The sequence below is a fragment of the Heptranchias perlo genome, chromosome 8 (assembly GCF_035084215.1).
Source record: "Heptranchias perlo isolate sHepPer1 chromosome 8, sHepPer1.hap1, whole genome shotgun sequence".
Lineage (NCBI taxonomy): Eukaryota > Metazoa > Chordata > Chondrichthyes > Hexanchiformes > Hexanchidae > Heptranchias > Heptranchias perlo.
In genome coordinates this window covers 32,422,581-32,438,159 of record NC_090332.1, presented here as the reverse complement: position 1 = coordinate 32,438,159, position 15,579 = coordinate 32,422,581, and the positions used below count along the sequence as shown (strand labels likewise).

Below are 15,579 nucleotides of genomic sequence, written 5' to 3'. Positions count from 1 at the left end.
TTTATGGACTAATTCTTGACTTTGTATAAATGGTCCAGAGCCTTTAGTTTTTTTTTAATCGAGTTGGCATAAAAAGCAATATTATTAACTTCATATAAATCAGATAAATATGACAAAACAGATGCTGTTAACATTCCTGTGTACCTGGTCACTGTGAAGTGAAAACGTTACTCCTATCTTTTCTTTGCTCCCTGTTTAATTCATAGCTTTCTCTAAATAGGCTGGTTAAGATTAAGGAATTGTCTTTACAAGTATTCTGGCTTGCTGGTTTTTAGACTAGGAACAAGAATACATTGTCTAGTGCCTTAAACCGATTATTTAGATATTTATACAAGCTGCCTTTTCCAAGTTAATCTTTTGTATAGCTTACATTAAATGTATGATATGAAGACACTTGGGAAAATGGTCATTATCTTCAAAATGCTAGAAAGTTTTAGTTTAATAACTAACCATAATGGTTATCTTTTAGGTAAATGATCTGAAAGAGAATAACAGTAAACAGCAGGATGATTTGTCCATCGCCAATGAAAATATTCTGAAAATGCAGCAAGAATTTGATGCGGAGAAGAATTTGATATCAGCACAACTTGAAGAGTTCAGAAGTCAGGCAGAAAGCTTTAAGGTTCAGTATAAGAAAATTCCAGCAATCTGACATTTACCAAAGATCAATGTTTTCACTATATTGCAATCAGCAAAAAAGTGTGAAAAGTCTAGATATATTTTTAGTGCAGCTACTTCAATATTTATCTACACAAATACTGTTTAAAAACTTAGTTGCACATAAAATCCTCCTTTAGTCATAAATAGATGATCAAAGTGGAAATAAATATTATACTATAATATTTTGTAGCAATGGGTTTTGGAAAGTTCAGAAGCAATACTATTGTGATCTTTTGTGATAAGTTAGCAAAATCATATCTTTAGGGTAATATTAAGTGAGTTATGACCACTATCTTGTATTTAACAAGAACAACATTTCTAGTTTATTTTGGCAAAGGTTGGGTAGAGGAGAACAAAATCTCATTGTTTTTTCTTTGTGTCATGAAAAGTCCATTAAAAATATTGAATATAATAATGGAAAAATAGTATTGCAATTATTATTGAAAATATTATTTCAGATGTGATTGTTTCCATTTTAAAAATTGTTTCTATCTATAGCTGCAGCTAGAAATCTCTCAATCAGAAAAATACAAGTTGGAAAAGGATGTTGGGTACTTTCAGAATGAACTGCAGATCACAGATGTACTGAAGAAGGAAATAGAAGAACATAAACAAAGACTAAAGTGTATCCAAGATGAGCACCAAGCTGTGCTTAAAGATTTACAGGATCAGGTAAATTATTACATCAAATCAGGGTTGCTAAAAGATTCATCCAGAGCTGGGACAAAAATCAAACCATCAGTTTTGCTTCTAGTAATAGAAATTTTCCAAAATACAAGAAATGTCTATAGCACCCAGTCCCATCAAAGTGCTTAACACGGTGAGTTGCTTTTAGAATATAGTGACTTGTTATAAAGGCAAACATGGAAACTGTTCTGTACCAGCAAAGTCCTTTTTTAAAAAAAAATTTGAGATGAATGACTGGTTTGTGCAATGTATAAGGTGACCCCAAGTATAATACAATTCCCTTGTACCCCCAAAATAAATTCATGACTCTCATAAAATGAGGGTCAACATTATGGAGTCTTCTGCTCTTACTCATGACAGCCAGAGTGTTCCTATCTTCTGTTACTTTGCTTATCCAGCACTCTGATATTTAAGGTGCCAGCCTTGGCTCAGTGGTAGCACTCTTGCCTTTGAGTCAGAAGGTCGTGAGTTCAAGCCCCACTCTAGAGACTTAAGCACATTATCCAACACAGAGGGAGTGTTGCACTCTTGGAGATGCCATCTTTCAGATGAGAAGTTAAATCTGTAGATGTAAAACATCACATGGCACTGCTTAAAGAAGAGCAGAAGAGTGCTTCTGGTGTTCTGGCCAATATTTATCCCTCAACCAACCTTGCTGGAACAGATTATCTGGTCATTATCACATTGCTGTTTGCTGTGTGCCCATGCAAAACATGGAAGACAAGGGACACCATTGTCTGGCCCAATGTTGGAGGAAGAATGCGAAGAAGCTGAGGCTGTTGAAGTACTTGTTAAATGTGGGCTTCAAGCATAGGGTTTTAGTCTACTTCTTGAACACAAAGCTATTTGTTTGAATACAGTGAGCAGGAATTCACAGTCCACACTGTCAAATGCCTTCTCAGTATCTGAGGAGAGTTATTGGGAAGGGGTGTTGGTGCTGTTGCAGTGGTGCATCACAGTGAATATGTGTCTAGTGTAGTGGTCTTAGCAACTGTCTATAATGAAACCTGTTTAGTAGGCATTGGTTAGGCCAGGGGCATAGTCCAGTCTGGTAGCCAGCACCCTGGTGAGTATTTTATAGTTTTGTGTTGAGCATGGATTTGTTCTGGTAAGAAATTGTCTTGAAAGTTTCTGGGAGGATGCTTGTCTCCAATGTGATGCGAACATTTCAGCAGTAAGGGTGTCAGTTGGGAGAGGATGCCTTGTAGGATTTAGTTGGGTAGCTATTTGGGCTGAGGACCTTCCCAGATTGGAATTATTATACTGCTATTTGGATCTCCTTGGCCAAGAGTTTTCTAGGAAAATAGAATTTAGGCTCCTATGGGTGAGTTAATAGAGGTGAAGGTTGGCAAAGTAGTGGAATGTTTCCTGTGCCTGGGACTTTGAGCTATATAGCCAGGTATAGAGATCTGCAAATTCCCTGTTGATCTTGGCAGGGTCAGAGATTAGCTTGTGCTCTACTTCCTAATTGGATGCAATTGTTTTATACTTGTTTTCATAGGACATAGGCTAGGAACTTTTTTGGCTTGTCACCCTGGTTGTAATAGTTGTTAGTCGAGTATGTTAAGAGTTTTCAGCTGACAACAGGCTGCTTAGTTGACCTCTAGCTTGTACCTAAACTTACTTGTTGCTCCAGGTTGTTCTGGATTTGCAGTACTTCTTGGAAAAGCTGGTGGCAATAACAAGGTCTGTGAGTACACATTTTAATGGTTTCCTAGAGTGATGTTGGATTTCCCATTCTCTGATATAAAGTAGGCAAGCTGCTTCCATATGGAAGACATGAATTCTGAGTCCCCTAGGAGAGTAGGATTTAGGCCCCAAGTTGGTGAGAGTGAGTTGGACAGTACAAATAACACATTTTAAAGACAAGGCCCAAAGAAAGAGATGTTTCTTAAATAGGACATTGAAGAAGCTGTTAATGAAACAATAAATATTTCTATTCTCACTTATCAAAATTGGACTGCTGATGTAAATCATTCAATTAAATTTGTTGATACTTGACTGTGTTAATGGCTTGAAATGTATTTGATTTTTAAAGGTTTTTTTAAGTACCTCTTTGTTAGAAATTTTGCTTTTATTTTACTATATCAAACATCAGCAGTTTTTATGTCAGAGTAATTTGAGATTGTACATATTCACCACATGTAATTTTGGTGAATTTTTCCTTACCACTTGTAAATACTGCATTTACTTTGTTAGCGTGATTATCAAGTACAGTCATACACAGAAAAGATGGCCGGAATGGAACAGCAGCTTACTGCCCAAGATGTGGAAATCAACAACCTAAAGATTGTAAAAGAAGAAGTAAATGTTGCTTTAAAAGATGCCACCTGCAAGGTAAAACTTAGTGAAATATGGGTAGCATGCCTATTTCTACATGCAGTACTTTCCTCTTGATGTAAACTGACCACAGTTAGGAGGGGTCAAATTGAACCTCCCCACTCTCATTTCTTACCTCCCCAGCTGCTCATTGAGGGTGACCCCAATGGTATGCAGTTTCAGTGTCTTGGTCCCTGAGCTGAACTTCAAATCCTATCTCCTCTCCATCATCAAAACCATTTACTTCCACTTCTATAGCATTGCCTCACTCAACCTTTATCTCTGCTTCACTGTTGCTGAATTCCTTATACATGCCTTCAATACCTCCAATCTTGATTTCTCCAATGTCCTCATTGACCTGCAAAGCTCCACTGTTGCGCAACAAGTCCTGCTTACTGATCACCATTGTCCCTCTGTTCCCCGGTGCACAGAATTCAGAAACTTCATCCCTATACAGCCTTGTCTCAACCTACTTCTGCAACCTCCTCCAGCCCTAAATCTCAGCCTGTGTCTTTTTGTTCTTCCAGTATTGGGCTTCTGTGCCCTCTGCTCTACCAACAATGGCAGAGCATTCAGCTGTCTCGATCCTGCTCTCCAGAGCTCACTTCCTTAAACTCCTCTGCTTTTCTTTTTTTTTTTAATTAGTTCATGGGATGTGGGCGTCGCTGGCAAGGCCAGCATTTATTGCCCATCCCTAATTGCCCTTGAGAAGGTGGTGGTGAGCCGCCTTCTTGAACTGTGTGGTGAAGATTCTTCTACAGTGCTGTTAGGTAGGGAGTTCCAGGATTTTGACCCAGTGATGATGAAGGAACGGCGATATATTTCCAAGTCGGGATGGTGTGTGACTTGGAGGGGAACGTGCAGGTGGTGTTCCCATGTGCCTGCTGCCCTTGTCCTTCTAGGTGGTAAAGGTCGTGGGTTTGGGAGGTGCTGTCGAAGAAGCCTTGGTGAGTTGCTGCAGTGCATCCTGTAGACAGTACACACTGTAGCCATGGTGCACCGGTGGTGAAGGGAGTGAATGTTTAGGGTGGTGGATGGGGTGCCAATCAAGCGGGCTGCTTTGTCCTGGATGGTGTCGAGCTTCTTGAGTGTTGTTGGAGCTGCACTCATCCAGGCAAGTGGAGAGTATTCCATCACACTCCTGACTTGTGCCTTGTAGATGGTGGAAAGGCTTTGGGGAGTAAGGAGGTGAGTCATTCGCCGCAGAATACCCAGTCTCTGACCTGGTCTTGTAGCCACAGTATTTATGTGGCTGGTCCAGTTAAGTTTCTGGTCAATGGTGACCCCCAGGATGTTGTTGGTGGGGGATTTGGCGATGGTAATGCCGTTGAATGTCATGGGGAGGTGGTTGGATTCTCTCTTGTTGGAAATGGTCATTGCTTGGCACTTGTCTGGCGCGAATGTTACTTGCCACTTATCAGCCCAAGCCCTTCTACCTTGTTCCCTACCTTTAAAAAGCCTCTTCAAAATCTTTGGTCACTGTCTCTAACACTTCTACTGCTCAGCACCTTATTTGCCTCTGTGAAGCATCTTGGGACATTCACTAAAGTTGAATTCACTATATAAACACATTGGGCTCGATTTTACCAGGCCTGCGGGTTTCCGGCGGGTTGGGTTTCGGGAGCGTGGTCAACATGCTCGGTGAAATTAGTGGGTTGCCCGCGCGATCGTAGCAGGCAACACACTAATAGGAATCAATTACCTGCTCCTCCAGGGTCCACGCTGCTGGTCTGCGCGTCGGGCGGGCTGCGCATGCGCAGTACAATCTGTCAGCTGGAGGCTCTCTAGTTGAAGGGGCAGTCCTCCACTGACAGATGCTGCAACCAATGGAACAAATTGCAGCATGGAGCAGCCCAGGGGGAAGGCTGCTCCCAGTTTAATGATGCCTCACCCCAGGTATCATCAGATGGGGTGAGGAGGAGGGGGAGGACATAGATCTTCCCCCCGGCGGGCGGGAGGAAGCAGCCTGCCTCTGCCACCAAGAAGGCCTGGCTCGAGGTGGCAGAGGGGGTCACCTGCGCCACCAACATATCGCCCACCTGCATACAGTGCAGGAGGCGCTGCAATGACCGCAGTAGGTCAGCCACAGTGAGAACACGAAGTCTTTCCCCTACACTCCGTCTGCCACAACACTGCCCCCACCCCACATCTCCTTCGGCACCGCCAACACTACTCTGTCACATCACCCTTCATACCCACTCAAACCCCATCCTCATCTTACCTCCACCTACTCACCTCGCCAGTACTCATCCTGCCACTAACACGCAACCCAATCCTCATACAATCTCATTGCTCCATCCCATACTCACCCTCTCGTGCATCTCCCTCACGGCCAGCCTCACTCAACCTGCCACCACCTGTGCTGCAGCCACAGGGCATGCATCACATATGTGCAGTAGGCAGCGTAAGGCAAACGTGTCGTGAGCATGAAGGGGGTGCACAAGGGTGTCTGAGGGTTTGTCCTGGGTGTTACCTATATTGAATTTCAGAGCAACAAACAGCACACATTATATTGACACCACCACTGCCATGTCTCCGCGAATCCTGTCCGTTGTGTCCAATAATGCCTGCTCCTGGGTATCACTATAAGGACCCACCACTGATGCCACCCATCGTGTTACTGCAGAGTAGGTGCAGGTGTATTAGCAGGGCTTTTCCGCGCAGACCACTGAGAGACATCGGCGGTGTAGCCGGCTGCACCCTGGAAGGATGCGGAGGAGAAGTTGTGGAGGGCAGTGGTGACTTTGACAGCGACAGGTAAGCAGTTGGTGCTGGGGCCAGCCAGGAGCAGCTCGGCATGAAAGAGCCTGCAGATCTCTACGACTACATGTCGAGCGAATCTGCGCCTCCCTGTGCACTGCTGCTCGGAGAGGTCCGGGGAGCTGCGCCTCGGTCTGTGGACCATGTGGCGAGGGTAGTGCCCTCTGCGATGCGTCTCTCCCTGCGGTAGCCCTCCCTCCTGCTGTGCAGGTGGGCGTGCAACAACACCGTGTTGGGGGGCTCCACGTCTCTGCGGCGGACGGCGTGGACTGCGAGGCTGCTGGGGCTGGTCATGCTGTTCGTCCTCCGAGGGTGTCCACGCACCACCCATCTGGCAGGTGTTGGTCTGAGGGGTTGTGCAGGGTAGGTGGGTGGTTCCTCGGACTGGGGCTGCGGTTTCGTGTCGGTCTGTCCTCTGGCTTGGCGGGGGGTGGTGGAGGGCAGGGGTTGCCCTATGTGACGCGGTGGCCTCCTGCGTGGGTGAGGGCTCTCCCCCGTGGAGTGCACCTTGGCACCTGCCACAGGCTGCTGGCTGCAACACGCCTGGTTGGAGAGAGACTGTTTCCCCCAGTGTGTGAAACTCACTGCCTTGAACCTAAAATCCCACACTTCCTCTTTTGACAGCTGCTTCAGCTCATTAAATGACCTCAACAAGCAAGGTAAGTACACTCAAGTGGAACCCCGCTGGCTTTAATTGCCTGCGGGATTCCCACCAGCGGGGCTTGCGCGCGCAGCCCCGCACGTCAGCACGGTACCCGGAAGTGGCCGGGATTTCGGCGCGATCCGGTCACGTGACCGGATATCGGGATTTTCGGGGGCCCCCCGCTGGAAACCCGCAGGAAACCCGACCCTAAAATCGAGCCCATTGTTGCAATCTTAGTCTGTTTGGCTTGCACAATACACACAGTAAATGTTAAATACATCGTAAGTGTTTCCTAGTGTTGGAGTGATAAATTAATTATTTTGTACTACATATTCTTTATTGCTATTTGTGACTGTACTATTTCCTAATGGATGATTTGTGGGAGAACTGATTTTATCTGGAGATAATACATTTGAAAGTTGTTTAAGTGCTGTTGTTTTTATGGTCATGTCTGACTGATTTGGAAGACAATTTTAATGCATTTTATTGTGGTATTTTTCCAAGGGTGCCTTCCTCTCTTACAACTACAAAATCCAGACTAGTAGCATTTCTTGCTATTTCCATAGATTTTTTTTTATTGGATAAGGCTATTGCTCTCATGCTCTGCTTGGAGGACCAGAGGACTTTTCATGTGGCTTTTATCGGTTGATTTGTCCTCCTTGAAAGGAAACTACCAGGGGCTAGATGGCGTATTTCTCCTGGTCTTATACTGAAAATAAATGACCGACTTCTACCTAGCCTTGGTGTGGGAACTCTAAGTAAGGCAGTGCCCTGTTAGACCAAGGGATACATGGTGCAGGACAATCATGCCATCGGTAGAAATCGATGATATCACTTCATTACTGCTCTGTGGACTATTCAAGGTCTGGGAAGGACTGAAGTTTTTTTTAAAAAAACTACTGAGTTATAAAATGGTTTAAAAACTTAAATGGATACTTTTTTGGAAAATAAAAATGTCTAAAGCTAAGGTGTTAAAGGATGTTTACCAACGGCAACTCTTTTTTTTAGGTGGATGAATTGCAAAAATCTGTTTCAAAGCTAAAAAGAGACAAGGACTGTGCTCAGAATAAACTGCTGCTTTGGATGAAAAGCTGTAAACAGCTTGAGCATGAGAAGGAATCACTAAAGAAACACATTCAGCAACAAGAGGAGCTATTCACAAAGCTGCAGAAAAGTCAGAAACTGGGTAAATAGGCAGAAGATGAATCCAGCATTTGAATTAGAAAGAGAAAACAATTCAAATTCAAGCAATTTTTCTAGTTAAAACAAAATGATTTGTTTAATCATTTGAAACTGTTGCGCACTTAATTTCTTTTTGACGAATTAAACTGATTGCCTTCTTGCACCTAACTTTTATTTTTTTCCCATGGTATTTCAATTCTTTAGTGAACAATCCCTTTCATAATCTTCAAAACTTCAACTTGAAGTCTACTTTCCAAAAAAAGAAACAATTCCATCTCAAGTTTTCCTTATTCTGATACCTGGAATCATCTTAGTTGCTTTTCTCTCTCTCTCTCTCATATAATAATTTCCTTCTTTGTGAAGCTATGTAAATGTAAATAACCAATGATACAAGACTTGTCCTCTTTTTGAAACGGGAACAAATTAAGCACAAAGTATTAACTTTCTGTAAGAGTCGAGATTAGTGAATTTAGTGGTGGAATGGCAAAGCTTTAAAAAATTGAACTATATGCAGTATTGATTCACTGCACAAAACTACCCAAAATTGTCACATGTTGATACTGCATTTTACTAAGGATCACTTGTGAGGTTGGCTGGTGTATGAGATACAAAAATTTTCTCTTCTGAAATTGCAATTGAGGAACAGAGGCTACCTGATGTATGTTATCCCTTCACATGGTTCTAAAAGGACCGTTGAAAAAACTGCATTTTCTTTAACATTCTCCCCACATATACACTTTTCAGGTCATGTTAGTATTTTTATCCTGAGTGCCAAATGTTGTGAGATGAATCTACATTGATGCTCAAAAATTCATCAAAAATATTCTTTTTATAACAAACAATTGCTAGGTACATTCTTAACAACCATATTTTTAATAAGTCATAGAAAATTTACGGCACAGAAGGAAGCCATTCGGCCCATCGTGTCCGTGCCGGCTGAGAAACGAGCCACCCAGCTTAATCCCACTTTCCCACATTTGGTCCGTAACTCTGCAGGTCACGGCTCTTCAGGTGCACGTCCAGATATTTTTTAAATGAGTTGAGGGTTTCTGCCTCTACCACCCTTTCAGGCGGTGAGTTCAAGACCCCCACCACCCTCTGGATGAAAAAAAATTTTCCTAATTTCCGCTCTACTCCTTCTACCAGTCACTTTAAGTCTATCCCCCTGGTTATTGACCCCTCCGCTAACAGAAATAGGTCCTTCCTATCCACTCTATCTAGGCCCCTCATAATTTTATACACCTCAACTAAATCACCCCTCAGCCTCCTCTGTTCCAAGGAAAACAACCCCAGCCTATCCAATCTGTCATCATAGCTAAAATTCTCCAGTCCTGGCAACATCCTCGTAAATCTCCTCTGTACCCTCTCCAGTGCAATTACATCCTTCCTGTAATGTGGTGACCAGAACTGTGCCCAGTACTCAAGCTGTGGCCTAACTAGTGTTTTATACAGTTCCAGCATAACATCCCTGCTTTTATATTCTATACCTCGGCTAATAAAGGAAAGCATTCCATATGCCTTCTTAACCACCTTGTCTACCTGTCCTGCTACCTTCAGGGATCTGTGGACACGCAGTCCAAGGTCCCTCACTTCTCTACACCTTTCAGTATCCTCCCATTTACTGTGTATTCCCTTGCCTTGTTTGTTCTCCTCAAATGCATTACATTACACTTCTCCAGATTGAACTCCATTTGCCACTTTTCTGCCCATCTGACCAGTCCATTGATATCTTCCTACAGTCTATAGCTTTCCTCCTCACTATCAACCACACGGTCTATCTTTGTGTCATCTGCAAATTTCTTAATCATGCCCCCTACATTTAAGTCCAAATCGTTAATGTATACCACAAAAAGCAAAGGACCCAGTACCGAGCCCTGCGGCACCCCACTGGAAACAGCCTTCCAGTCACAAAAACACCCGTCGACCATTACCCTTTGCTTCCTGCCATTGAGCCAATTTTGGATTCAATTTGCAACATTCCCTTGGATCCCATGGGCCTTTACTTTTTTGACCAATCTGCCATGTGGGACCTTGTCAAAATAGATGTATTTTGAATTTTTATTTCCCTGTCTTTTTCATGTTTGATTAGTGTCAGTTTCACCATGCCGATGCATTTCCCTCTTCAGTTCCTTTCCAAAGTTAAGTTTTAAAATATAAATATATTTACTTGTGCACTGTATCACAAATAGAAATTTCTACCAGCACTATGCCAAATCATTAAAATGTGCTGTCTCAGATTTTTAACTGGCTCTGTCCTGTTTACTGATTGGGTGGTGAGGATGATAAAATGCAGGGGAGAAAAATCACATTTAAAATTAGTTGGAAAATATAAATAGTTTTTCATTAACCTGAATAATCCAGTTTGTGCAAAGATTTCAGTGGTTCATAACAAATTTTAATGTTTTACTCTTTATTACATTAGTAGGTCCAGATTCACAGGTAGAAGAACTAAGAGCTGAGAAGGAGGAACTAAAAGAGACATTGGAGGAAATAACAAAAGAAGCTGATGAAAATATGGAGAAATATTGGAACTTGATCAAAAGCAACCACAAACTAGAGGAGGAAAACGAAATGCTAAAGAGCAGGGTTGTCTTGTTGAACAATAAGTTGCAACAGCCAAATTCTCAGGATGCAAACAGTATTGCAGAACAGAACTTGGTTGTTACATCAAAATCAGCTGCGCACAAAAAGCATGAAAAGAAGTCTCCTGTTCAGTCTAACAGTCAGCAAAAACATCTGAAGTCTCCAGATGTGAGCAGTATTGTAGGATTGAGCATGGATGCTCCAATGAAATTGGCTGTGAGCAAAAGTCACAAAAGGTCCCCAGATAGTCAGTTTAAGCTTACTACAAAGAGACTTAGAGGAGCTGAATCCAAGGAGGAGCAAGATGAAATGAACGCAGAAGCTCTACCAAATTCTTCAAAGAGGACCAGAAGTGGTGAGGCGCATGAGATCCTTTTACGGTCAGCTGCACAAGATGAAACATCATATGAACCAGAGGGTCTTCCACACATGGTTAAAAAGGGTGAGTTTTATTCAATCACCAGAGGGTCTTCCACACATGGTTAAAAAGGGTGAGTTTTATTCAATCACACAACTACGAACTAAAATCAAAAGATTGAGGTCAATGTAAATACACATTTGCTTCTGAGATTTTATCAATCACTGAAACTTGGAAAGTAATCTGCTGAGTTAGCTGATCTAGCAGGTTTTCTGCAATTGACTTCTGTCCAGCTAGAGTTGGGAAAAATCAGCCATCAGGTGGCTTCAAAATGAAAGGTCTAGTGATGGAAATTTTCAACCAAATCAAGCCTCTGGCAGTGTCTGTAACCTGTGCCTGTGCCAGGGAGATCCAGATTGCTCTTGGGCCTTGGAGAGGTAGACCTGCTGTTGGAAGCTGGGATTCTTCCCACTTGGCTCCAAGTAACCCTGCAAGCCAACGCAAGTCTGACTGGAAAAAAAAACATTAAATAGTTTATCCAAGCATATTTCCATAGGCTGATTGCTTAATTTAAATAGGGTTGTTTGGTATGTCCAGGTTGAACAAATATTGACAACGATAAGAGTTTGCCTAATTCAGTATTGCATTCGCAGAATGATTGTGTCTGATGATGGTCATACCTTCTTCTTTCAGGTTTTGCAGACATTCCTTCTGTATCACTTAGTCCCTACATATTGCGCAAGACAACCTTACTCAATAGGGCTAGTTCCGACCTTGCAGCTCAGAGCAGGATATCTCCCCATAGGCAATCGCAACAAAAGGGAGTTGCACAAACTTCTAAGAAGCCAGAGATGACAGCAGAAGGCACCCATGCACAACAGGTAATATTAATCATCAGGTGTATTGCTTCCTATGTTGATGTAATTCAAGTAGAAATATTGGCTCACTGGTAGCGTGAAGAAATAAATGTGGCAAAACCAAATTTATGAAGGCTGTACTCTTTGGAATTTTTTAAATCGAACACTGTCTTCTAGATGCAGTGTTGTGCTGTGAATGGGAGTACGGGTTAGAGACAATGCTAATAAGTGACTTTGTCTTTATATCAAAACTATTGAAATGGTAGTTTTCTTGTGCATTTTCATCTAATCTAATTTCATTGCACTTCAATTCAATTTAGGTTTTGTGTCTAGTTAAATAAATCATTAATTATATTTTATCTGGCATTTTCTCTGGCTTTCATTTATGGACTAATTATTCTAGATTCTTGAAAAATAACAGTTCATTAGCATTTTGCTGCAGAATGACCATGAAATATTGGACAGTCATCTGTTAAAGCTTTTCCTAAAAGTACATTTGCTAATCATTAAATCCTTTAGAGGATAGCACAACTGTAACTGCACATGCAAATATGAGACTAGCATTTTTTCCTGTCTGCTGGTCTGTGCCTTATCTCCTATTGCAAGTTGTCACTTACTGCTTTATTTATGTTTCCACCTGTCTGGTTGCACCCCCTCCTAATAACCAGAGAGTGATTAGAGATGCCTGCTCACATCATGGGACATAATTTAATGTATTAACATTAATTATCGTTGTGTTCCTCAGCATCCAGCTGAATCTACGTGTTCATCTCCTGCAGTACTTCTGGGTCCAATACCAGCTATGGCAGAGTCACCTCTATCATCTTTAACTAACAACATGGGCTTTGAAACGCCTGGTGGAAAGCAAACACAAAAAAGCAGACGCTCACTGAATACAAAGAAATCTGTAGAAAAGCAACAACACAAGGAACAAACTGCAGTGACCAAAGAAAATGAAAATTGCAAAGTACAGTGATATGTGGTAGAAATTGGACTGTACTTGCCGGTATACTCTATTATAAAACCTCCTGCAGCAGTACTGTAGATTTTCTGGAGGCACAAAAATGGAAAATACCAAAACTGATTGTAAAGTGTACAAAGGGAAGACGCATTAGAGTGACTGGGTGACTAAACTTGCAGTAACAACAACTTGCATTTATATAGCGCCTTTAATGTGGAAAAATGACCCAACGCGCAGTAAGAGATGCAAGTGACTTGGTAATATCATTACAAAACAGTTATAAAAGTGAAAAGATCTTTGTCAGTGATGGAAGGAAACAGATACTTTTGTACATTATTTCCTTTATAAACTATTCTACTAACCCCACTATTGATTCAATTTTCCGTAAAATATCGGGATCTGCCCTATTGTTTCTAAGTTACTTTTCAGAGATGGGGGAAGGGGTCATTCTGTCCTATAACGCCACACCCAAAAGATTAATTTTAATAATTCAGACTAGTCTATAAATGTTCAGTGGTTTTATAGCAAGTCAGCTTTCTTCATAAAGCTTAATTTTGTGTTATAAAGTTGCAAAACTTTAAGTCTATATGTAGGGTATAGTTTTAAGAACAGTTTCATAACCAGTAACAACCTTCATTCAGTATATTGGAATAAATACTCATTTACCACCATTTAATACTGGCTTTATTTGTGGAAGATAAGTAAAGTTACATTTAAGTATCAATGTAATAGCTACACTTTTATTTTGTCTTATTCTAGTATTTTGTATACAACTTGTGCAGAAATTAATTAAAACTAATAGAATTTCAATTGTAATTGTAGCTGATTTACCAAAACTTAATTTTCAATCTTTTATAATGGTATCATCCCACAGTGCATTAAAACCCTCAAAGTATTTCAAAGCTGTATGTCTTATGCAAAAACTTCAGTTTTATGCAATACTTGATTTAATTTCTGTAAAATTAATTTAAATCTTAGTTTCATAGTGACTTGGGCAACAACGATAACTTTCATTTATATAGTGCTTTTTATGTAATTTGCCAAAACACTTTACAGGAGGACACCAAGCAGGAAGTGGGAGAGAGTTATGTGAGGTGACCAAAGGTGCATTTAGTACGGTTCAGAGTTTTCCACATTTTTTTCTCATGTGAGTGGCTTGAGTGTTCTCAAAAGCAGACAATGTCCCTTACAAAGTAAAACTGGCATCTTTCAATCTGCCACACAGAGTTAGCATAGCTCAGGTCTAACCATTAACCCGGTCACAGTAAATTGTTTGCAGGAGAGCATTTCCTGTCAATCCAGGAGATGGAAAATATCACACTAGACCACTTTATACGGTCTAAACTACTAATCAAATTTGTTTACAATTTTAAAGATTCATGGAAGCAAAATCAACACAGGCATATACAAAGCAGAACAATTTTTGCACAAGGGAATTGGAAATTGTTAGTCCACCCTTTTCCAATATTAGCTTTCTGTGGTTAAAATTAAACAGTACAGGAGTAAACTGAAAAAGGAAATAAGAGTGACAAAGAGAATATAGGAGACTAGATTAGTGTGTAACATAAAAAGGAACCCAGAAGTCTTTTATAAAAAGTAAATGGGTAGTCAAAGAAAGGGTGGGGCCGATTGGGGACCAAAAAAGAGATCATCTTGTGGAGGCAGAGGGGTATGGCTGAGGTACTAAATGAATACTTTGCATCTGTCTTCACTAAAGAAGAGGATGCTGCCAATGTCACAGTAAAGGAAGAGGTAGAGGATAGGATAAAAAGAGGAGGTACTTAAAAGGTTGGCAGAGCTCAAAGTGGAAAAGTCACCCGGTCCAGATGGGATGCATCCTAGGTTGCTGAGGGAAGTAAGGGTGGAAATTGCTGAGTCCCTGGCCACAATCTTCCAATCCTCCTTAGATATGGGAGTGGTGCCAAAGGACTGAAGGATTGCAAATATTACATCCCTGTTCAAAAAAGGGGAGAGGGATAAACCCAGCAACTACAGGCCAGTCAGCCTAATGACGGTAGTGGGGAAACTTTACATTAATCTGGGACAAAATTAATTGACACTTGGGAAAAATATGGGTTAATAAATGTAAGTCAGCACGGATTTGTTAAAGGCAAATTGTGTTTGACTAATTTGAGCTCTTTGATGAAGTAACAGAGAAGGTTGATGAGGGTAGTGCAGTTGATGTGAATATGAACATTCAAAAGGCATTTGATAAAATACCACATAATAGACTTGTTAGCAAAATTGAAGCCCACGGGATTAAAGGGGCAATGGCTGCGTGGATACAAAATTGGCTAAGGGACAGAAAGCAGTGAGTAGTGGTAAATGGTTGTTTTTCAGACTGAAGGAAAGTATGCAGGGGTTGATGTTGGGGACCACTGCTCTTTTTGCTATATATGACCTGGACTTTGGTATACAGGGCACAATTTCAAAGTTTGCAGATGACACGAAACTCGTAAATGTAGTAAACAGTGAGGAGGATAGTAACAGATATCAGGAGGACATAGACTGGTGAAATGGGCAGACACATGGCAGATGCAATTTAACACAGAGAAGTGTGAAGCAATTC

At 41.4% G+C, this 15,579-nt stretch overlaps 1 protein-coding gene across 1 annotated transcript in view; it reads left to right on the top strand.

Moving 5' to 3' along the window:
• The window catches only part of cenpf (centromere protein F), a 55,817-nt gene extending 42,032 nt beyond the window's left edge, over window positions 1-13,785 (top strand). The window contains exons 12-18 of the mRNA XM_067988917.1: window positions 470-622; window positions 1,159-1,332; window positions 3,547-3,684; window positions 8,078-8,255; window positions 10,674-11,276; window positions 11,886-12,073; window positions 12,795-13,785. Coding sequence (XP_067845018.1) covers window positions 470-622; window positions 1,159-1,332; window positions 3,547-3,684; window positions 8,078-8,255; window positions 10,674-11,276; window positions 11,886-12,073; window positions 12,795-13,025 — 1,665 coding nt within the window. The 3' untranslated portion in view covers window positions 13,026-13,785. The remainder of the gene's footprint in view (window positions 1-469; window positions 623-1,158; window positions 1,333-3,546; window positions 3,685-8,077; window positions 8,256-10,673; window positions 11,277-11,885; window positions 12,074-12,794) is intronic.
• The last annotated feature ends 1,794 nt before the right edge of the window (window positions 13,786-15,579 follow it).